General features: G+C 46.2%; 2 protein-coding genes across 4 annotated transcripts; one reads left to right on the top strand and one right to left on the bottom strand.

The window, feature by feature from the left end:
- The first annotated feature begins 351 nt into the window (after positions 1-351).
- On the top strand, positions 352-15,081 carry CHAF1A (chromatin assembly factor 1 subunit A). 2 transcript variants are annotated; one of them, XM_042892122.1, is made up of 15 exons: positions 352-500; positions 764-814; positions 1,030-1,850; positions 4,086-4,142; positions 5,830-6,071; positions 6,646-6,706; positions 7,217-7,285; positions 7,691-7,911; positions 8,896-9,064; positions 9,270-9,350; positions 9,438-9,527; positions 9,743-10,004; positions 10,610-11,094; positions 13,271-13,364; positions 14,755-15,081. In XM_042892122.1, exons 1-15 carry the CDS (start codon positions 494-496, stop codon positions 14,850-14,852), a joined length of 2,808 nt encoding a protein of 935 aa, XP_042748056.1. In that variant the 5' UTR covers positions 352-493; the 3' UTR covers positions 14,853-15,081. The 2 variants fall into 2 exon arrangements, with proteins under 2 accessions (XP_042748056.1, XP_042748057.1); XM_042892123.1 differs by lacking the exon at positions 352-500 and adding an exon at positions 511-658.
- A 674-nt stretch (positions 15,082-15,755) lies between these two features.
- On the bottom strand, positions 15,756-20,300 carry UBXN6 (UBX domain protein 6). 2 transcript variants are annotated; one of them, XM_042892126.1, is made up of 11 exons: positions 20,155-20,300; positions 19,753-19,907; positions 19,387-19,419; positions 19,077-19,159; positions 18,722-18,819; positions 18,299-18,374; positions 18,116-18,200; positions 17,691-17,910; positions 17,463-17,593; positions 16,702-16,847; positions 15,756-16,337 (listed from the first exon to the last, which is right to left on the bottom strand). In XM_042892126.1, exons 1-11 carry the CDS (start codon positions 20,235-20,237, stop codon positions 16,209-16,211), a joined length of 1,239 nt encoding a protein of 412 aa, XP_042748060.1. In that variant the 5' UTR covers positions 20,238-20,300; the 3' UTR covers positions 15,756-16,208. The 2 variants fall into 2 exon arrangements, with proteins under 2 accessions (XP_042748060.1, XP_042748059.1); XM_042892125.1 differs by having other exon boundaries at positions 19,077-19,208; positions 19,358-19,419.
- Between the last annotated feature and the right edge of the window lie 1,110 nt (positions 20,301-21,410).

Genomic DNA, 21,410 nt, shown 5'->3' on the forward strand with positions numbered 1-21,410 from the left:
CGGCCCACTCAATGACCTAAGGTACTGGGCGGCCCCGCCCCTCTGCCCACCACTGCTGAAGGACTGCCTTGATCTCCACAGAGCCGCACCGCCCTCACTCCCGCCCGACAGCAACACGGCCTCAGGCCCGGGGGTGAGGGACCTTCCGCGCTCCTCCTTCCTCGTCATCTTCATCCAATCAGCGCTTCCAGCGAGCGAGAGTGACAATCGTGAACGCCAATCAGCTCTCCTTCTCGCTCTGACCAATGCGGATGTAGGGGCGGAGCCGGCGCCGAGCCTCCCGCACAGGCTCCTCGCGAGACGCGGGCGGAGGCAGGGCGGGCGGAAGAGCGAGTCACGTGGGCACTCTCCGCCAATCAGCGCGGACAGGCGCGGGGTCGTCCCGGCTCCCGCCAAATACGAGCGGGAGGCACAGGGCCGGAACCGGACGGAACGGGTTGGAGCGGGCCGGGTCCGCTCTGGTCGGCTGCCGCTGGAGCCGTGGCGCCTCGCCATGGCAGGTAGGGGAAGGCCTGGAGGCATCGCGGGGCTTCCGGGTCTCCGGGGGCGCGGGTTCTTCCTGAGGTAACAAAGGAGGCCCAAGAGCGGAGGTACCGTTTCGGTGTAGGCCCCGTGCGGCGCCGTTTCCTCAGTCGTTGGGTTTCCCTCAGCTCTGGAGGTCAGTCTGAGCCCGGCTGTGCCTGTTGGGTGCTGCTTGGGGCCGGTGGTGGGGCTGCAGCGTGGCCCGGCCATTCACGGGGCTCTTTTTGTTTCCCTTTTGTAGCCATGGAGTGCAGAGACAAAGCGGTCGTTCCCCCGCGGAGACTCGTGCAAGGTAAGGCTGTGGGAGAGCCTCTGTCACCTCTTGTAAAGCCCCAGTGCCTTCAAAAACCACCAGGCCTGGGAGTATTTGCCGCAGTGAACTGCCTGCAGCTGTAATCTGGTTTCGTTCTGCTGTTTAACAGCAAAATGAATGCGTTAAGTTTTATTTCTCCTTATCCTGCTGCTTTGTTTGCTGTGACTGAAGTAGCCAAATGTTGTTTGTTGCAGCTCGGTTGCCTTTCAAGCGCCTGAATCCTGTACCAAAGGAGAAATGTGATGCAGAAGCAGAAGGCAAGAAAGGAAAGAGTTCTAAGAGTGGTTTGGGCCAAAGTAAGGATTCTTCCACAGCCACATCGTGTGCTTCCACGGACAATATGGAGAATGACTGCCAGCTGAATTCAGATGTGACTTTTGTTCCGAAACTTGTTAACGGGAAGGGTCCTTTAGACCACTTTATACAAAAGGGCTCAAAAGATAACAGAGATGAAATCATCGTCATTATTGACTCGGTAGATGAGCCTAATCAAAGGCTCAGTGATGATGTAGACCACGTTAATTTTGATTCAAAAGCATCTTCTGCAGCTCTGACTAACGGTGTGCTAGGAAAAGATATGAACAAGCTGAGTTGCCTGAATTCCACCCAGAACAGCCAAACTGATGATTCAATGGAGACTGATGTGCAGTGTGAAGCTATTGCAAATAAGGGTGAAGATTTGGTAGATGGAATCCAGTCTTGTTCTGGGTTGACAAAGTGTAACAACTTGGAAAACACGAAGGTTAATCAGGGTGAACTGAAGGACATCATATTCGAGGGGAAGATGCCTGTAGTGCTTCTTGAAGATATTATGGCTGCTAAATCTCCCCAAGTCACTTCTCTGGATGGAAGTGTCACATCAGAAAATGAGACCGTAGAATTGTCCCATGAAGGAGACTCTGTACTTACTAATTCCTCATTAAGCTCCCTCTCTGTGAGCTCCCCTGAGGCACAGCCTGTTGCAGAAAGCAAGAGAAATACTAGTCCTTTAGCTGTCTCAACGCCTATTAGGAAGGTTGGTCTCTTTTCTTGGTTGTTTAAGAGTTATTACACTGTAGATGGACTGTTTGTCATGAAAAGGATAAACAAGTTATTCACAAAGATTGTGGGACCTTATGGAAGGTGTTGTCCATCTATTAATAATGTAACTGAATGATTACCCTCTTGAATCCTCCTTTAAATTGTGTAGCTAGACTATTTGAGTCTTGGTTTTGAGTTGCTGTGTTTGAATAGCGTGAGTGCAGCTTTAAGCTCCTGTTACAGGTTCTTTTCATTATAGTGATTGTGAAGTGTATGCCTTGGGATGTACACCTTAGTAACTGGGATAAGGACAGAGCTCAAAGAGTTGTGTCCAGCAGGGGTTGTTTGATCCATTCTGTTCTCTCTGTTGGTGCTGTGGGGTTTTTTTTGTCAGCTTCCACCACCAGCTTTGAAATCTTGAATCTGGGCTGTTAAAAACCCTTTCAGTGAAACTATAGGGCATTAGCAGAAGTGCAGTTTTCCCTCTGAAGACAGAGGACAAGCCAAATGGGTCTCCATAGGAATGAAGTGTGTAAGGCTTGTGCTGTCAGCCATCTTGTGTGCCCTGTCCAGCAGGAGGCTGCTTAAGGGATAACTCGCTGTGTGTTCCTGTGACCATGAGATGCTGCTTAGGGCTGGAATGGATGGGATACCTCTGATCTAACCAGCCCTGTGTGTGCTGGGGCTGGGATCTGGTTTAGCTTCTGGTCGCTGCCTGTCCTGTAACAAGAGACACCTGTGATTGGACTTCTGGTGCTGTGCTGAAGGGGAAGCTTTTAAAACCAACAGTGTCTGTGCAGGTGGCTGAAATGGTTGTGAGTTGAGTGGTTGGAAAATGCTTGGTCTTCCTGGGGAACAGATCAGTGGAGGTATAAAGAGAGGATGCTCTGGTTGGGAGCACAACAGTCAGCAGTGAAACCCCTACAGCAGAGCAGCCCTGGGGAGTGTGTTGGATACTGTAGCCAAGCCTTGCCCAAAGTTCAGCTGAGCTCTCTGACTGCTGTGTTGTTTGCATTTAACTGCATTATTGGAGGGGAAAACGAGGAGGGCTTTTTCAGGTGTTCAGATGCTGTGCTGCCTGGGGGGAGTTACCTGGTCCTGACTTCTGGCTGTTAAAACTTGTGGTATCACTCTACAATGCACACACAAACTCAAGTAGGCATGAAATATTCCTAGTACAACAGAACAGAAGAGAGCACTTGACTTTGGATGTAATATATTCACGTCAACAAGTTATTGGTTTTGCCTGGTGTGAGGCAAGGTTGGCACATCATTCATTCTGTTTGCCAGAGTGGGATGTCTGTGCTGATCTGCACCATTGTCTGTGCTAGAATGTCTGCTTTCTGAAGCAGAAGCACTTCAAGAAAGTAAAGCTCTAAGTTTAAAGTGTTCTTGTTTTGCATCACGTGAGTACAGAGTCACCTGATGCATCTTTACACTCTGAGCTTCTGTGCTTGAGCGTAGAAAATAAAACAGACCAAATGCTTTAATTGCAGAGATAAATGCTCTGCCTTTGCCTGAGGATGGCAGGAGGAAGAAGAGGATGCAAGAAAGCAAGCCAGAGTGAGCTGAAATATAGACTGCTCAGAAGCTAAGGTCAATGAGTGCTACTGTTTAGATACAGAGTAGCTTTGTGCCTTCTTTCTTCCTTGGGAATAATGGCTTTAACTGAAAGGAAGCTGTGACCCATAGGGTTGATAATAGTGGAAGAACAGGAGGGCTGTGATCACCAGCAGGAACAGCACAGGAATATTGAAAGTAGTCCTTGTGCTTAGGAAGCTGTAGCTAAATAATCTGGCATAACAACAGTAGCATAAAAAAACAAAAGTTTATGTGGCAGAGTTGCTTCCTTTGAGTCAATGTTGTGCTCTTGTGATTTGGAGCAGCTGTACCTCCTGTTTGTTTTTGGACTCGTGGTGTTACATTGCAAATGATGTTTCAGGGCTGAGTAAGGAGAAGGGTTTGTTTATGCAAAGCCTGGTAATAGGAGGACCTAATGTAAACTGAAACAATTAGTGTGTTCAGGCTTATTATAAATCAGTGAGATTGGATCTAAGAATAGAGTTCAAGCATATCTAGTGCTGAAGGAATGCTTATGTTGCTGGATACATTAACCTGAAGAAAAAGTTAATGTAATTTAAATGGAGCTTGCTGCTCTTTTTAGTAGTTTTAGCATCTCATGAGAAAGGAATGACACAGATCTCTAAAACTTCCTTTTTTGTGATTTCAGGTATCTCAGAAACTCCACAAAAGTTCTGCAGAGAAGGAGAAGCTGAGATTGCAAAGAGTAAGGCTTTTTCACTGAATAGAAAGTTAACCTGCTGTGCTTTTGCATTGAATAGTAAGCAAAGCCCCGTGCGTTTCATCTCAGTCTACTTATAGCACCTCTTTCCCTGGCTTTCCTCACTGATGAATATGGAAGAGTCCTAATGCATGTGGTTAAAGCACTCAGTTTGTTCCAAAAATCTCCTTAATGCACACCTGATGGCGTGTGGGTGGCCTGCACTGCATTTCTGTGCACTTCAGTAAGGCATTAAGAGACTGTAAATGTTGCTGACTGCTCATCAAAGGGCTTTTGGGAGCGTTTTCAAACCCTTCCTTGGAGAGTGGAAGCCTCCAGAGTGGACACTCACAGTGAAATCCTCAAGAGGCTTCTATTTAGGGTTCCTGCCTTACTGTTCTCACCCTTCTCCCTTTAAAACACAAAAAGTAGCATCTGTTCTTCAGCACGTGAGGCAAGAGGGCCAATGGGTTCATGGAAACTATTGGACATCACTGCTGGGAATGCTTAAGGCTGCATTATGTGTCCACTCCAATGCTGGTAGCCAGAACATCCAAACAAAACAGCGGTGTGATTTTTTGCTGTCCATTCACTCTGTTTTCAGTCATGCAGTGCTAAATGCAGAGGAGGCTGATGGATCACACGGAGTTCTCAAGCAGCCCAGCATTGCATGAGTGGGCTCTGCGTGCTGAGAAGCTGGCTGTTATTTTACCAGCAGTTGGGAGGGGCTGTGCTTCTGAATCCTTGCTGTGTTTTGTAGTGACTAATTTAGAAATTGGTTGGTTGCATTTTTTTTATATAAGCTATAAGTGGCTCAATGTACTCCCTGAGATGCTGGCTTTTCACTGTGCCCCATGTAAAGCTCCAGACTGTTGGTTTTTTTTTTCCTGTAATTCACTTCTAATGTTTATTTATGTAAATAGTTACATTTGAAAGAGATGAGAATGTGGAAGCTTAGTGTTGAAAGCTAAATCAGCCCACCTCCCCTGCTATCTGCTTCGTACCTCTTCCTAAAGCTACCCAGTAGATCTTTACTGAGTTCCATGACTCAGTTCTGGCAGTGTTGCTTTTTACCTCTGGCACAGTTCTGGCATTATTTGTACACTGTGATGCTGTTCAGTAATTTTTCATCCTGCCAGGAAGACTTAGATGTGAAATAAACAAAAAGAAATTGGAAATGTACCAGAAGGCTGTTTATATCTCTGAGTTCAGACATATCCTAGTTTCCTTGTGAAGTTACCAATGTCTACAGCATAGGGAAATTACTTCCCTTAAGTTTCTTTTTTTTTTTTTAATTAGTAAGAATACCATGTTCTCATTTATGTCAGTAGACCCATAATGAGAATTTTAGTTGCTTTGAAATGAAATAATGTGGAAAAACAACACTTTGACTCTTGTCACCTTCCCTCACTGTTCTCATGCTATCCTTTAAGTAAGCACAGAGTGCCTTGCCTTGTCTGATTACTGAAAAGAAATTAACTAATAAAATGCCATGCAAGACAGGTCAGCTAGCTGAGGCTGCACACAGGATGCAGTTCCTAAGTGCAGCTATAGGAGCTGGAACCTTGCAGGTCTTTGTGGATGGGTCAAGAATCTCAGTTGGAGAAGTTGTGTCCTTGTTTCAGCCAGCTGTGTGTGCCAGCAGCTGCTTCTGTGCACAAAGACACTTTCTTAATGGGTTTTCTTGAACTAGGATCAGGAGCGTGCTGACAAGCTGCAGAAGCTACAAGCAGAAAGGGAGGAAAAAGGAAGGCTGAAAGAAGAGGCAAAAGCTGCAAAGGAGCGAGCCAAGGAAGAGGCAAAGAAGAAGAAAGAGGAAGAGAAAGAACTGAAAGAGAAAGAGAGAAGAGAAAAGAAAGAAAAAGAAGAAAAGGAAAAAGCTGAGAAGTTGAGAGTGAAGGAGGAGAAACGCAAGGAGAGGCAGGAAGCCTTGGAGTAAGTGGCTTGGCTTCTAAAGGCCGTGGGGAATAATGGATGATGATGTGGTAACCTCTGCAGACCCACCATATCCCCCTGTTTTAGAGCACAGGACAGCACGTGCCTGTTTGTCACTGAATATATTCAAAGTGGTGGAAGAATGTCAGATCTTAATGCCAGCACTGCTTTCTGCTTGCTGGCTGAGCTGGCTTTCTGATCAGAAATGGCTGAAAAGAGCTGTCATGAAACACTGAGTTTTCCCTTCCTGACCACTCTTGCTATTAGCTTTGCATTTGCTGGTACTGCTGTCTTCTGTTGAGGAAGTCATTTGTATTGTGATAACTCATTAAATACCTTTTTTTGTATCGAGGAAAATTTGAAGCATCCTCTATACTCTGTGCCCAAATCAGTTCAATATTTGATTTAGAAGGAATGAAGAGAGTCTTCTATACGCTTCAGTCCAGTGCCGTGCTTGTTTAACAAATTATCTTAGTGCAGAATGTGATGTGCTCTTAATTAAGGCTTCTGACCTGCCAAAGTCCAAACAAATACTTTGAGTTGTGACTTTGATTTGTGAACTCTTATATTTAAGGGCAAAACTTGAGGAGAAGAGAAAGAAAGAAGAGGAGAAACGGTTAAAAGAGGAGGAAAAGGTAAATGCTCTCTCTAAGCTCTTCTGTTCTTGTGAAATGCTGTGAATGGACTCCCTGGCACCCTGCTGAGTGCAGCTGAGCTGTTAGCTGTGGAACTGCTGCTTTACCCTCCCTGAAGTTCTCTCAGTACAGCAGTACACTGCCTTGCTGCCCCTGCAGCATCTGCTGCTGGGAAGTGAGCGTGTCCCTTTGAAACAGAGTCAGTCCAATGGGATCAGGTAGTGCCATTCCACCAGTTAGATCTTGCAGTTCTCTTGTCTTTTTAGATGCTGCTGTCTCTGTTCTATCTGTTAAATTCTTTCTGCATTTGTTGGCTTAGCAATTACACTGGGAATCTGTGTATGTGTGTTAGAGAAGGCAATTATTTTATTACATCACAGGAGCTGATAAACAACTGAACTTTGTTTTATGCCTCATTAGTTTTGAAGTTGGGTCATGCTTGAGTTCACTTTAAATGATGAAGCCTTGTCATACCTTTAATTACAATTTGCATTTCCATTCTGACCTTAGCGTATTAATGCTCAGAAAGCAGAAATTACAAGATTCTTCCAGAAACCAAAGACTCCACAAGCCCCAAAGGTGAGCTATTGCTATGCCTGCATGTTGTTGGGTTTTCCTTAGTCATCTTCTTACAAAACACACTGGTTTCCTTCTCACCTATCCCTTAGAGCTCCTTAGGTGTACAAGGCATTAGTGCCTACTTCCTCATTTTTAAAGCATTGAATGGTTTAAAAAAACAACAAGTCTGTGACCAGAGGAAAGATGACAGAAGTCTGCAGTTGCTTGAGTAAAATCTCATCTTTGTCTCCTGCTGTGTTGGGTGTACAGACCTCAAGAGGATCTGTTGGGGTCTCTGAGAGGATGTAAATCCTCATTCGAATATCAGTAACTTTCTTTTTTTCCTTAGGTTTGTGTGTTATGAATATGCTGGTACTGCAGTTTCTCAGGTGTTCAGGCCCTAACAATCCTCACTTACCATTTCAGATTCTTGCTGGCTCTTGTGGGAAGTTTGCTCCTTTTGAAATTAAAGAGAACATGGTCTTAGCTCCCCTCTGTCGTATTGCCCTTTATCCAGACTTCTTAGAACAGCTGGATCGGCTCCTGCACGCACAGAATAGTGAAGTTTCTTTCTTGAGAGACCTCAAGTGTCGTAAGCCACGTAAAACTGGACCCACTTTTGTCAATAGCAGTACCACAGTGAACAGGTTAGTCTGTGTCTCGGGGCTTTTTCTCCTCTTGTTTTTGTGATGAACAGGGGACTGGTTTCAAGGAAGCTGTAATCGAATGCTGTGGGTAATAGAAAGGTGCAGCTTTGCTTTTGATACTTGTCTGACAGTCCCCTCAGAGGGAGAGTGTGTTAGGATACAGATTTCCTTCATTCTGTAATGTTTCTTAAATGCTTATTTGCAGGAGGTCTTTTGTTTTAGGCAGCTGGAAACTACTTGCCTTTGAATGGTGTTTATATCATAGAATCATAGAATCACCAGGGTTGGAAAAGACCTCAAAGCTCATCCAGTCCAACCGCTCACCTCTTACCAACAGCTCCCACTAAACCACGTCCCTCAACACAACATCCAGCCTTTCCTTGAACACCCCCAGGCTCGGTGACTCCACCACCTCCCTGGGCATCCATTCCAGTGCCTGACCACCCTTTCTGAACAGTAATACTTCCTCATGTCCAGCCTGAATCTCCCCTGCCGTAGCTTGAAGCCATTCCCTCTGCTCCTATCACTGATGACACGAGAGCAGAGGCCGACCCCCAGCTCACTGCAACCTCCCTTCAGGAAGTTATAGAGAGCAATAATGTCTCCCCTGAGCTCCTCTTCTCCAGGCTGAACATTCCCAGCTCCTTCAGCCTCTCCTCATCAGCCCTGTGTTCCAGACCCCTCACAGCTTTGTTGCCCTCCTTTGAACGCGTTCCAGGGCCTCAATGTCTTTCTTGCAGTGAGGGAATCTATCTATCTTTGATAGATGTCAGTTGTACTCCTTGAAACTGAGGCAGGCTGCAGTTGTTCATAGTATTGTTAAGAGGGCAGTAGCCTCTATGAAACTCCTTGCAACCCAATTGTGAGTATTCTCATCAAGTTCTGTGTTGATACCATGGCTGAACTGAAACTTTGTGGAAGATGATATCCTGAGCAGCAGGGGAGCATTCTGTGGGTTCTGAAAGGAGTCTCTTGTTTTAACAGCGATGTGGTAGTGGTGGATAACTGCAAAACAGATGCTGTTCCTGAAAGGGGGAAATTTGGTAGAATGAAACTTCTGCAGTTCTGTGAAAATCACCGTCCTGCATACTGGGGCACATGGAACAAGAAAACCACTGTCATCCGTCCCAGGAATCCTTGGTCAAAGGACAGTGTGAGTAACTTACAGGCAATGTAGTTGGATTCTCTTTTTCTTAGTGATCTCAAAGTGAATATGTGGTGGTCAGGTTTACCTGTCCTTTGGGATTGCTGATCCACTGGTGTGCTCATTCTTGCTATTGAGTTATGAAGCACTAGGTGGACTCTGGCATCATGCTTTCAGGCTAACAGAAGTGGCATATTGGCATTTCTTCTTCTAGAAATTACTGGACTATGAAGTAGACAGTGATGAAGAGTGGGAAGAGGAGGAACCTGGTGAAAGCCTTTCCCATAGTGAAGGGGTAAGGATTCTGTGTGCTGAAAGACAGCTTCTAAAAACGACTGCATCTGGCAGTGCTAGATTTCTAAAAAGCTGAGTTTATGTTTAGGATGATGAAGAGGAAGGAGAGGATGAAGATGATGACGATGGGTTTTTTGTACCCCATGGGTACCTATCTGAAGATGAAGGAGTGACAGAAGTAAGTGAACCAGGATTTCCATCTTTGCTTCTATCAAGTGCTAAATATTGACACGTGAAATCATGTGATCCTGGCAGTGACATAACTCGTATTTGCTTAGAGCAGGAGAGAACCTGTGTAACTCAGGGGGCACAGCAAGAAGGTGGCTTTTTTTTTGAAAGAAAATTGTTCATCTGGAATGGCTGTAACAAGTTTTTTCACCTGTGGCTTTTTAGGAGTGTGATCCAGAGAATCAGAAGGTTCGTCAAAAGCTGAAAGCGAAGGAGTGGGATGAACTGATGGCCAAGGGGAAGAGGCTCCATGTTCTACAGCCTGTGAAAATTGGCTGCATCTGGGAAAGTGCACAACGTGACAGTGGCACAAATGCAGACCTGAAGGTCCTCCAGCAGTTCACAGCGTGTATCCTGGATTCATCTGTTGCTGAGGAAGAACAGCAGATACAGAAATGTAGCAAAAAAAGAGCAAAAGATCAGCAGAGTAAGACGTGAAGGGCTAAATAATTGTATATATGCACTGTTGTACTCCAGTTTTGAGATATTTCTTTTTTTTTAAATCAAGTTAAAGCATCAGAATGGTCTGCTTATTACTGTCTGAAATTCAAGTAATCTTTATGAAGTCTCCTGGGATTCAGTTTTCTGCCATTGCACAACTCTGTGGCCTTGGTTGCTGTCTCTAAAAGCTCTTGCTTCAGGTAATCCAGGAAACAATGCCAACAAGACTTCATTCAGAAGGCTCAGATTTAGGACTCCTTACTGGAGGTGCTTGAGCTGACTTAGCTGTGTGTTGCTCAGAGAGAGAGAGGGTGTATTTTGTTTGTAATTTCAGTATTGAGTACATCCTGTGTGTGATTAACACGAGGGTATGAGTAATGCCCAAAAAGACCAGAATAGAGATAGGAATGTGAAGTGAGAATTTCAATTGTGCTTGACTATAAAGTTTAGATCCGGGGCTGCAACAGAAGCTAAAATTAATCTTATTTGTCTTCTTTTCTGGGGATGTGTACACTGATATTATGTCAGCCAAGCTTTTCTTGACCTTTAAATAGTTCTCTACAACCTTTATGCAACTTCTCTTCTCCGCAGTCCTCGGCCAGCTTCTACCACTGCTCCATGGGAACGTGAATGGGAGCAAAGTGATCATCCAGGAGTTCCAGGAGTGCTGCAGGCAAGGACTGTTCAGTGATGTGACTGCAGCTGAGAGTGGAGACACGAGCCCTGTGAGCCCCAACACATCCAGACCGCAGACACCAGTCGGTGAGGACAGTGGTGTCCCTTCCAAAGCCAGGCTAAAGAGAATAATTTCTGAGAACTCTGTGTATGAGAAGAGACCTGAATATCGGATGTGTTGGTACGTCCACTCGGAGGTGCTGAAGAGTTTTGATCAAGAGCACCTCCCTGTCCCTTGCCAATGGAACTACGTCACCCAAGTTCCTTCTTCAGGAAAGGAGGATGGTGGTGGTGTGCCAGGTGTGGCACCTGTGCAGAGCACCCCTGTGTCAGTAAAGAGGAAGTCCACTGGAAGTATGTGCATCACTAAATTCATGAAAAGGCCCAGGGATGCTGAACAGGTGAGCTTTCACAGCCCTCTTCCCCCAGTTATGAACAGCAGGAATGTAGCTGTGCCTCTTCAGTAGGCAAGTATGGCACTCCTCCCAAACTGACCTAAACCTGCCATCAGCAGAGTCAAAATATTCAGCTACCAAAACAATTTGTCATACAAAAAGATCTTTATTCGTGGGGAAGGAGAACAATTTCCCAACTCTGAAGAGACGGATTTCTTTGCCTCTGACTTGGATTGTTTCACTTGAAACATTAATCTCCTGCTGTTCTTCCATTTTCTGCTGTTTGGCAGTGATTGCTTCCAAGCTGTGAATAGTTTTGAGTGTCTGTTTGTCCTTGGTTTTCCAGCTGTATGCAATTTGCCTGCAGATTTGTATGGCTGCCAGATGTATAGCCTGGGCTGGTGACTTGCATCAGATGCACATGTACTGGTTAAATCTGGTCTCTGAGTGCTGCAACTCAACTCTTAATAGTCTGCAAAGTCTCAGGCTCATAATATTATATATAAAAGCTAGATTTCAAGAGCTGTTTTAAAGAAAAAAAATCACAGGAGCAGAGGAGATGCTTGGAGTAGTTGCTATTCCAACTAATCTGTGCTCTTCCTGTTATGTTTACCCTGAAAAGCAGAGGCAAACAAGTAGTATTAAGAGCTTAATTATCCAAAAGTATGGCTGAAAAGCATGTGATCAGTGCTTTAGCTACGTGAATCTCTGCCCCTGTTCTTCAGACAGTAAGGCTTTAGGTCCTGAAGCCTGCTGTTATCAGCTGTGTGCTTTCAAACCTGCAGACAGGAGTGGTTTGCACTCTTCAGTGGATTTATTACTCTCCTGTGTGTAATGGGGAGGAAGGAAGCCTTGCTCAAGGCTTTTTGTGCTTTTCTTTCTAAGTTTACTCCCTACTTCTTCAGCTTCTGTACTGAAGATCTGTAATGAAGTACAAATATTGATAGGGATCAGAAAGCTGAGAAACTGTTCAGTCCCCAAACTGCATCTGCTTGGTTTTTTTTTCTTGTATGCTAAATAAAAGCAGAGATTAAAAAATAGAGAAACAACTACAAAGCTCTGCTTATATTCAAGCACTTGGGCAGATGTAGTGAAACTAACTCTCTTAGTAGAATTACAACGTTGGCCTGAGTTCTTCTAAGCTTTTGAAAGCATCTTAGTTGCCCTCAGATGTGATGTAGCACAGCTGAGAACAAAGGTGTCAGGTTCCTGAAAGCCTTTCATGCCTGTCATCTAAATCAGCAGCAACTGGGGATTGAGATCCCATCCTTCCAGCTGTGCAAGGCTGGTGGAGAAACTGGAGAACCTGACAGCCTTGACCTGCTGATGGTTCTCCTGTGTGGCTCTGCCACAAAGCTCGTGCCAGGACCCTTCTATAAGTGAAGGTGCTCTTACATAAGCTGCAGAGAAAGAACCTGGTACTGAAATACCTCAGTGTGTGTAGGAGGGAAATACTTCTATCTGAAAACTGCAACTTTAGTGAAAGATGTGAACATGAAACTTCTTGTCTTGGAACAGTTAGGATGGGCAGGGACCAACGTCTGAGACTTCAATTTCACAGTTCCAGCTGAAGAAAGTAAGGGGGAGAAAAAGAACTTGGAGATATTTGATGCAGAACAGCTTCAGTTTGCATCAATCCTTACGTTTTGTTTCCTTTCCTGATTCAACATGAGTGGATTTGCAGCTCTCAGGGCAGCAAAGTGTCACCAAGGAAAGAACCGTCATCCCTCCCTGAAAATGAGTTTATTGACAGATGAGTCAGGGGAGAACAAGGTTAAACTTGACAAGCTGAAGTTGCTTTTTGTCTTCAGAAGCAAGAAATCAAAAGAGGGGGAAGATTTCCCTTAAGTATATATAAATATAATAATAAAAAAGACAAAACTGAGTCAGACTCTAATTGAGGCCTGAACTGACTTCTAGGTGTGTAATTGTGCTGTGTAACATGGAGCACAAGCACTTGGCATGCTTCCTGCTGCATGGGCCATTGCAGAGCAGGCCTTTTACCAGAAGTCAGTGTCTGCTGTTCCTTGCACACATCTCTGCCTGCCTGTCTGGACTGTGCTTTGAGCACTAGTTGTGAGAAGCCTCCATTGCAGTCCTTAGCATTGGCTGTGCAGGATCTTGCACCTTAACGCTGTCACCTTGCTGATACCTTGTAACTTTTCCTCCTCTTCCCCTTAAGGCTGAAGCCATGGAGATGGATGGCTTTCAGGCAGACACTGAGGAAGATGAGGACGATGACGACTGCATGATTGTGGATGTACAGCCATGCAAAGGTGGGGAAAAATACTTGTTAGCCAGCTCTTGGCAGACAACCACTAGCAGATGGGGGAGTAGAAACTGTAGCTAAACCTGTCACTGTTTTGTTTTGTTTTTGCTGCAGTTTTACCAAGCTTTGTGCTCTTCTCTATAGATGTTTTATGCAATATATTTTTCTGCTTTTATGACTTATTCTAGATGCTTCTTTATGATCTTTGCTAATCTGCTCTTGCCCTTCTTTTTCCCTCCAAGTGACTAAGCAGAGCAAAGTGTTTGTGAGCAACAATTATCTGCCAGCATTACAGTTTGTTTCTGATAAGGAAAGTGAACATCTTGCTATCAGCAGATCCACTTAATGTTAGTAAATGTTGCTGAGAAGGGCTCATCTCAATGGGTTGCATACTTCTGTTCAGAGCTTTCCCAGAACTTAACAAGGTCTGGAGCTTAGCTTTGCTGCCTTCTTGAAGTCTGAAGTGCATGCTGAAGTGTCCATTCTGAAGGAAATAGCAGCAGATAACCAAGCTCTCAGCTGTGTGACAGATGGATGCTTTGATCAGCATTGCACAGCTATGTGCTACAATCCAAGCAGTTGTTTATATTTGCGTCCCAGTTATCGCTTGGAAAAAGGGTTTTCAAAAGCTCTGTCAGTGTAGCCTTTCAGGTTACAGATTCTGGAACAGGGAGATGAGGAAAGGAAAAGCTCCTTTCATCTCAGTGAGGTCTCAACTACACATTGATCATACAGATCAGTGACTTAACACAAACCACGTGCAGCTACGTCCTCTAAACTGCTTTTAAAACCTCCAAGCTTTACAGCTCTCACAACAGCTCTATCACAATGCTGCATAACCTGAATTAAGTGGCTTTATTATTATTATTACTAGGCAGCTCCTTTAATTGCTGGATGAGGGCTTCTGCCTCTCTGTTCTGTTCCCAAAATACTCAATTCTACAGAGGTTTGAGACATTCTAGGCATGTCTTGGTTCTCTTTCTATCTGAGCTGGTGTTGCATTCCTCCTCTCACCTTCCATAAGTGACAACGCAGCTGTTTGGCAAGAAGCTTTGCATTTCATCTTAAGCTGCTTTTGCTTATTATATGACTGCAGCAGGATGAAAGCCCTACTTCAGGTTCATAAGCTCTTGTTCTGAGGATGAGAGTGCTGTTTGATAGCAGCTCTGCCTAGTTCTAAAGCACTAACAAGGCTTGATTCTTAATTAGAATTAGTTTTACTCTGTATTAGTGTAACCCAGTGCTGAAATCCAGTGTTAATACCAAATGATATTGAAAAGGAGACTTGTAACTGGATTCGTGGCTGCTTGCATAGCTGGCAGTAGTCAGATTTGACTGGTTTAGTGAAGGTACTTTAAAAAGAACAAAACCACAAGGTGACAGTTTCTACTTTGCAGATTCAACACTGACAGTCACTGAAACAGCTCCAGAATCCAGTGGTACAGCTGCTGCTCACCAGGATGCCAACGTGGTCAGCCCATCTAATACAGTTTGAGACTTCAATGCCTACTAACTTCTCTTGTATGTATGTAGAATTATTTAGAAAATTTAAAACCCTGTGTATCTTTGAACAAGATACCTGAAAGTATTCCATATTTCTTGTAAAGAGAAGACAGCACTTTGTTCTGCTTCAGACCAGATGGAAGCTTAAATCTTCTAGTTTTTAGCTTAAAAGATATTGCATATTAATCTGTCCTTAATAAAGCATTATTGAAATTTTGGTACTTCTTCGTAATGGAAGGTATCTGTGTTAGTGGAGGGTTTTTTAAATAAGCTTATTGTGCTGCTTCTTGAGGCTCCCTCTGTTCATAATGTTGTATAGCATGCCCTTGGGCACGAACGATGTACAATTACATTTGATTTTATGCTATCTGTATTATCCTGTTTGTGACTTTACTTGCTATGAGGAGCAGCTCCACAGCTCTGCCTTTGGAAAAGGAAGCACTTGCAAGCTGTTCCTCCTATTTTGTGATAGTCTGGTATTAATTACAGGCTAGTGACAGTGAGAGACTTGTGATCTCCTGTGTACAGTGCAATAGGAAAGGGGGGGGGGGTAAAAAAGCTGATCACTGTCCCCAGGAGAGCTTCAGGATTTAAGCATATGGAATGAACACTTGTTAATGTATGGAACAAGCTTGCTGTGGTTTTTAACTTTTTATAAGGCTTCTCAGCTGCTGAGGGATGAATTCCCTGAAATACTGGCTGTAATCTGGAGTTTTATCTCTCATCAGAGGGCAAATGCAGCCTCGGTAGCTCTTGCTTGTTGTTTGTGTCCCAGGCTGCCTCTTCTGGCTGCAGGTGCCTTAGGAAGATGAGGACTTAATGCCCCAGCAGTGACTGGAACTCAGCTGTACTTCAAAACTGTAAATAATACAATTCAAATAACTTGAAGCAGAACTGAATCTTTAAATAATCCATTTAATTAGATTAAACATAATGTTATCTAAATATCCTCTCTCCAATAGGAGTTACAGTGCACATAGAAACAAAAGGAAAAGCTGAATTCTAAGCCCAGCCCAATATCCAGGCTCTCTCAGTTTGTCATCCAGCCTTCTCTTAGCATCTCCTCCCTCCTCCAAAAGAGGAAAGTGGTACTTCATCATGGCCTTAAAAATACCTTCAGCAGTCATTGCTAGAACTTAGCCATTAAGTGCAGCCTTGAAAGTTTTACTGGGTAAGACTACCTTGAATGGCTACCGAGTTGTGGAAATGGCTGCAAGGCTGGTTTTAAATGGCTGAAGCTCTAGCCTCCCATGCTGCAGAGCTAGAAGTCACTTGAGATCCCATATTGGAAGCTCCAGCCTAAGGGAACAATCTAAAGCCACCAGTGCTGAATCCATTCCCCTTTATTTCAAGATAGTGTCTGGATGTTGGAGAGAAGTTCTGGTTTCAGGGCGCTTGCTGGCTGCTCCTGTCCTGATGCCTCAATGTCTGACATGACTGCTGCATCCCAGGCGAGAGTCAGAAGAGCTGAGGGGACCTGGAACAGAGAAAGCAGTGTTACTAAGCTACAATACTATACAGATATGCTCCCTGGGGCACACTGCTTTGAGCTTGCTCATGGAACCTTTATGCTAGAGCTGCGCTTGGCTTGCAGTTGCTGCCTTCCATCTTTTCCCAGAGTGTGTGCTGGCAAATGCTGTAGCCAGAGTTTCCTATTTTTCCTCTTTGATGGAGGCCTCCTAGCCTTGAGTTAGCCTTCGTGCAATTGCCTGAGCTTAAAGAAGGGACAGAGCACGACTGTGCTGAAGATGCAATCTAAGTTATGAGCTGCATCTGACCCTGACAAGTCGAGCTCTGTTGCCACCTGAAGACCCCTGTGCAAGGTGCCATCTCTTACTCACCAGCCCACACTCGTTGAAAGCCAAGTTCTCCTCTGTCAGTTTGAGACCTCCAGGTCCCAAAAGCTCGAAGGGCAGCCAGTTATCTCTGAGTGCTTCTCTTACGAAGCTGTAGAGCACAGATACGGGTTCACGTGCATAAAAAGTCCCTGCCATGAAGAAAAAATGACATAGAGGAAGTCTGTAGCGTTTAGCAAATGCAATCTTTAGTGGTAGGTTTCACAGGGCTCCAGTACTGATGCTAACTTTATAAACTACTTCAGTGGCATCGGAAGAGCCTGATTCAACTGAAGTATGAAAGCAGCATTCCTAAAGAAAAGCGCTGCTTCGCACATTGCAAACCCCTGCCAGCCTGTAACAAAGAACTGGAAAAGCCTAAACCTATTTCTGGAGTTCTACTGCAAAAATTGAAGAGGATTTGTACCATTGTACAGCCTGCCACCACACAGGCAATTTCATGCTGGTTACTATAGCAAACTCATCTAATGATTCCAGCTTGCCAGCAGTAGCCTGGGAAGAGCACATTTAATTAGTAATGCCTTGAGATTCTTTCCTCTACAGTGAACCCTGGCTTACAGTTCCAGCCCTGTGCAGCTGAGGCACATAGAAGGCTCAAAGATTGTAAAGATTCACACTGAAACATTACTCTTTTTCTTCCTGTATTCATTCTAATGCTTGTCTTCTGCACGTCTTATCAATCTCTTCTGCTACAAGTATTCTCAAAAGCTATTAGGGGTGCACAAAGAAAGGCTAAGAAGTCTTACCTTGGAGAAGGTAGCCATCAGGAAATCTAACTCGTAACAGGGTATAGTTGTACTTCCTCATTTCCCTTTGTTCTTCTTTCTCTCTCATGGCTCTTGTCCTCAGCATTGAAGCCTTTTCCACTGCTTCTGTCCTTTAGATAAAAAGTGATTTTTAGCATGAAGAAGAGGCATGAGGGAGTTACAGCAGGCCCCCCTGGTATTGAAGGCCCTCACTTTAAACCTCCTCACCGGAGCCGCTGCTCTCGTTTGATCTCTTCTGCAGTGAGGTTGTAGAAGTCATTTGGCAGCTCAAATCGAGCGGCTTCAGCTGATGGTTTAAATACACACAGCTGCCGATCCAGCTGGAGTCTCAGTGGCCCACAGCTTAAAAGCTGCTCTTTGTAGTCCTTGAGGTCTTCCAACTTGGTCAGCATTTCTTCCTTTAGTACATAGTACTCTTCAGTGGTGTCTACAACCAGAAGCACATTAATGCACAAAATATAAGGGCGATAATAGGCAGAAAAACTCCTTTTTTAACAAGGAAAATGCAGGGCAAGAGGCTGTTTGTGTAACAGCCCTGGAGCGTGGAGCTCTCAGAACAACCAAAGCCCCCCCTGGGATGCCCCACCACTCAGACTGCTGCCTTCACTTTACAAGACACTTAAATATCTTGCCTTGTCCTGGAACAGGAAGTGTTTTTGTCTCAAACCCAACAGACTGGAAAAATCTATGTATGCCTTCCAGGCAGTTTATCCTTTCCTGGAAGAAAAGGGAAAAAGATATAAAATAAATTAAACATAGTCTGCTCCAGGCAAGGAGTTCCCTAGGCAGAGCACCTGCAGCAATCCTGATCTCACCTGAAATACTTTGTTCTGCAGTTTGATTTTCTGGTACTTCTCCTCCTCTGGATGCAGATAGATGTTGTCCAGGTATCTGCAGAAAGAGGAATGCAGTTCATGGATCAAAGCAGGCACTCGAGGACACGCTGCCCCCACGCAGAATGATCATGTATGAGAAATACTGCAAGGTCTCAGATAAAAGCTGAAAAAGTGAGGAAAGCAAGCGAGGCACAACGTGGCGGTGGTTGATCTCAACCACCAAACCTCTTGGACCAGTGGATCAACTCAAAACACCTGAGAGAATCTGGCCTTATTTCAACTGACACTTAACGTGTTTCAAGCATTTGGTTTTGTTTTTCTTCAGGCATTGCCTGGAGTGCAGCAATGCCTGTTAACCTTCCAGGGAAGGGACAAGCTCCCTGAGTGCTCCATCCTACTTACTTGGCCATGGTTTCCACACCTACTCGGACTTTCTCCCGATCCTTATTGAAGGTGTGAATCTCCATGATGGAGGCAGCCACTGGGTCTACAGAGAAATACTGGAAAAGAAGGAGAGAAGCTGGTCAAGGGGGAACTGACTGTCCTGTACAATCCAAGGGGATTGGAGCTCCCTGCCTCAGCATTAATAGCAAAAGGACAGGAATTTGTAACATCTGAACAGAGCCTGCAGTCTGGTAGATGAGGGAGAAGGCAGAGGGTAAGAGGTCACTGCCGCATTGCTTGAGGGAGATTCATGCACAAAATGAGTTTAAATGGAAGGAATAAAAGAAGCACAGCCAGCAGATGTGGAGCTCACCGACTGGATGGCTTCTCTGATATGCTTCTCTTTCTCATCTTTCCTTACAACTGCGCTGGTCAACGGGCAAATGAAATAGACCCCTGAAACAGAGGGTTCAGCTGCAGCTTCCCTGTCTGAGAAGGCTGGGTCCTAAAAGAGACAAAAGCAGGCGCAACTGAATGATGGTTGCTTCGTATTGGATTGTTGTGGGTTGTTAGCATATCTCTACAGGACAGGGACAACAGCACTCTCAAAGCATGCATTTTAACATGATGAGGAAACAGCAGCAGGTCTCGTACCTCTTGGTGTGCAGAAACCCCCTTCTCACTTGCAGCTGCCTCAGCCATCAGCTCCTTTCTCACTAGGAGAGAAAAATCCCAGTTATGGCAGCAGGGGCACAGACCCCCAGTGGTTCCTCAGAGGGCTTTGCACAGTGCAGTTCTGCTCCAAGGAAGCAAACACTTCTGTGGGTGCTCTGCTTCTGGTTCAGGGTGTGCCTTAGCCCCATTTCTAAGAGGCTTGTCATCAGCAAGGAGCTGGCTCCAGCTGCACAGCTGCCAAGCTGGGAACTTTCTTTCCAGGCTCAGACCTACAGCAGCTGCAGGAGCTATCTCTGAGCTTGGAGCCATCACCAGCAAAGCCTTGCAGCCCAGCCAGGCTCTCACCCCAGCTGCATCTTCGAGGAATCTCCTACCCTGGTTCTTGATGGCCCCCTGGGAGGAAGGTGGCTTTGCCTTAGGCTTCAGCTCCATCCGGGCCAACGCTGCCGCCGCTGCCATCTGTGCCTCATCAGTGGGTCTCTGCCGAGGTTTCGGTGCTGTCTCTGCTTTCGGCTTCTCCTTGGGGACCCTACGGCAGGACAGAACGCAGCTCAAGAGGCAGCTGCCGGGGCACCGCGGACCGGCAGCAACCCGCCTGCTTTTGGCACCCGAAACACCCCGTGGACGAACTCAACGTATGTTCCCTAATCACTGCAAGCTGCATTCGGGCCATCCCGGGAGCTCAGCGTCCCTCAGGCCGTGACGCCCCGATCCCGAGCTCCACCGCCGGGCCCAACAGCGGGACCTGCGGTTACCGGCGGCGGCGAACCCCGTACCGAGCCGGCTCCGAGAGCTTCTGGCCAGGCCCCGCGCTCCGAAACTTCAGGTCGGACTTGATCTCCTGGAAGAACTTGCGCATAGCGACGGAGCCGGGACGCGAACTCCCACCGGAACGCAACCAGTCGCACCCACCCTCTCACTTCCGGTCTTCTCACGTGACCGCGCCCGGAAGGGGGCGGGGCCATCACCGCCCTCTTGCCGCTCTATCCCGCCGCCTCTGTGCGCGGTCCTCCAGGCTCTTCAGGAGCCCGCGGGCCGACAGAGGTATCCTCACCGACACGACTTCAGTAGTAAACAGACCGCGAAGCCTCCAGATCGCCCGAAACCCACCCTTGGTTTGTTCTGCACAGAGGAGGGGAGGCTGAGGGGAGCCCACACGGTGACCTACAGCTCTCTGATGGACCCCGAGGCCTGCAGCCCCTCATGGCGGCCTGCAGCTCCTCACAGCGTTCCGTGATTCTGTCATCCTATGATAACCCGTGATAACTGCAGGCAAACTGGGTCGAGGCGTAGAATCACAGAGTGGTTTGAGTTGGAAGGGACCTCTAAAGGCTATTTGGTCACACTCCTCTGCAGTGAACACAGGGACGCCCACAGCTCCGTCAGGTGCTCAGAGCCCCATCCAGAGTCCGAGTGTCTCCAGGGATGGGGCACCACCGCCTCTTTGGGCAACGTGTGCCAGTGCTCCCTTATATTAAAAAACCTTTTCCTTATATCCGCTCTAAATCTTCCCTCTCTTAGTCTGAAACCATTCCCCCTTGTCCTATCACACAGACCCTGCTAAAGACCATCCCCTTGTTTCTTACAGCCCCTTTAGGTACTGACAGGTCGTTCTCAGCTCTCCCCACCAGAGCCTTCTCTTCTGCAGGCTGCACAGCCCCATCTCTCAGCCCATCCTCACAGGAAGCTGTTCCATCCTTCACACCCCTCTCTGGTCACACACCAACAGGTCCGTGTCTCTCTTGCACTGAAGATTCCACATCTGGATGCAGGTAAAGTCTCCCCAGCACAGGGCAGAGGGGCAGATCCCCTCCATGACTGCTGGCCACGTGGTTTTGGACGCAGCCCAGGATACAACACAGCTTCCCCTAGGGGCACAGAAGCAGATGCTGTTTGGGGCAGCTCCTTTGTCCCAGGTAACTGTCTCCATCACACTGATCCTTGGCTGCTGTCTGCACCCGCCACACCTCAGTGGATTCCTTCCACACAGCCTGCAGTCATTTCCCCTCGCCACCAAAGCAGCCACGCACGC

Source organism: Lagopus leucura, unplaced genomic scaffold (assembly GCF_019238085.1).
Source record: "Lagopus leucura isolate 7727_CA_CO unplaced genomic scaffold, USGS_WTPT01 145-14_obj-0_obj, whole genome shotgun sequence".
Lineage (NCBI taxonomy): Eukaryota > Metazoa > Chordata > Aves > Galliformes > Phasianidae > Lagopus > Lagopus leucura.

Bases quoted from the DNA above. Each gene is read 5' to 3' on its own strand.
- UBXN6 (XM_042892125.1), bottom strand. From the start codon at position 20,237: ATGCGCAAGTTCTTCCAGGAGATCAAGTCCGACCTGAAGTTTCGGAGC. The intron at 19,420-19,752 runs GTAGGAGATTCC...TTTCTCTCCTAG, and splicing joins GGGGGCCATCAAGAACCAGG to TGAGAAAGGAGCTGATGGCT. The intron at 16,848-17,462 runs GTAAGACTTCTT...TCTTCATGGCAG, and splicing joins TGATGGCTACCTTCTCCAAG to GGACTTTTTATGCACGTGAA.
- CHAF1A (XM_042892122.1), top strand. The intron at 9,351-9,437 runs GTAAGGATTCTG...GTTTATGTTTAG, and splicing joins GCCTTTCCCATAGTGAAGGG to GATGATGAAGAGGAAGGAGA. The intron at 13,365-14,754 runs GTGGGGAAAAAT...TCTACTTTGCAG, and splicing joins GGATGTACAGCCATGCAAAG to ATTCAACACTGACAGTCACT.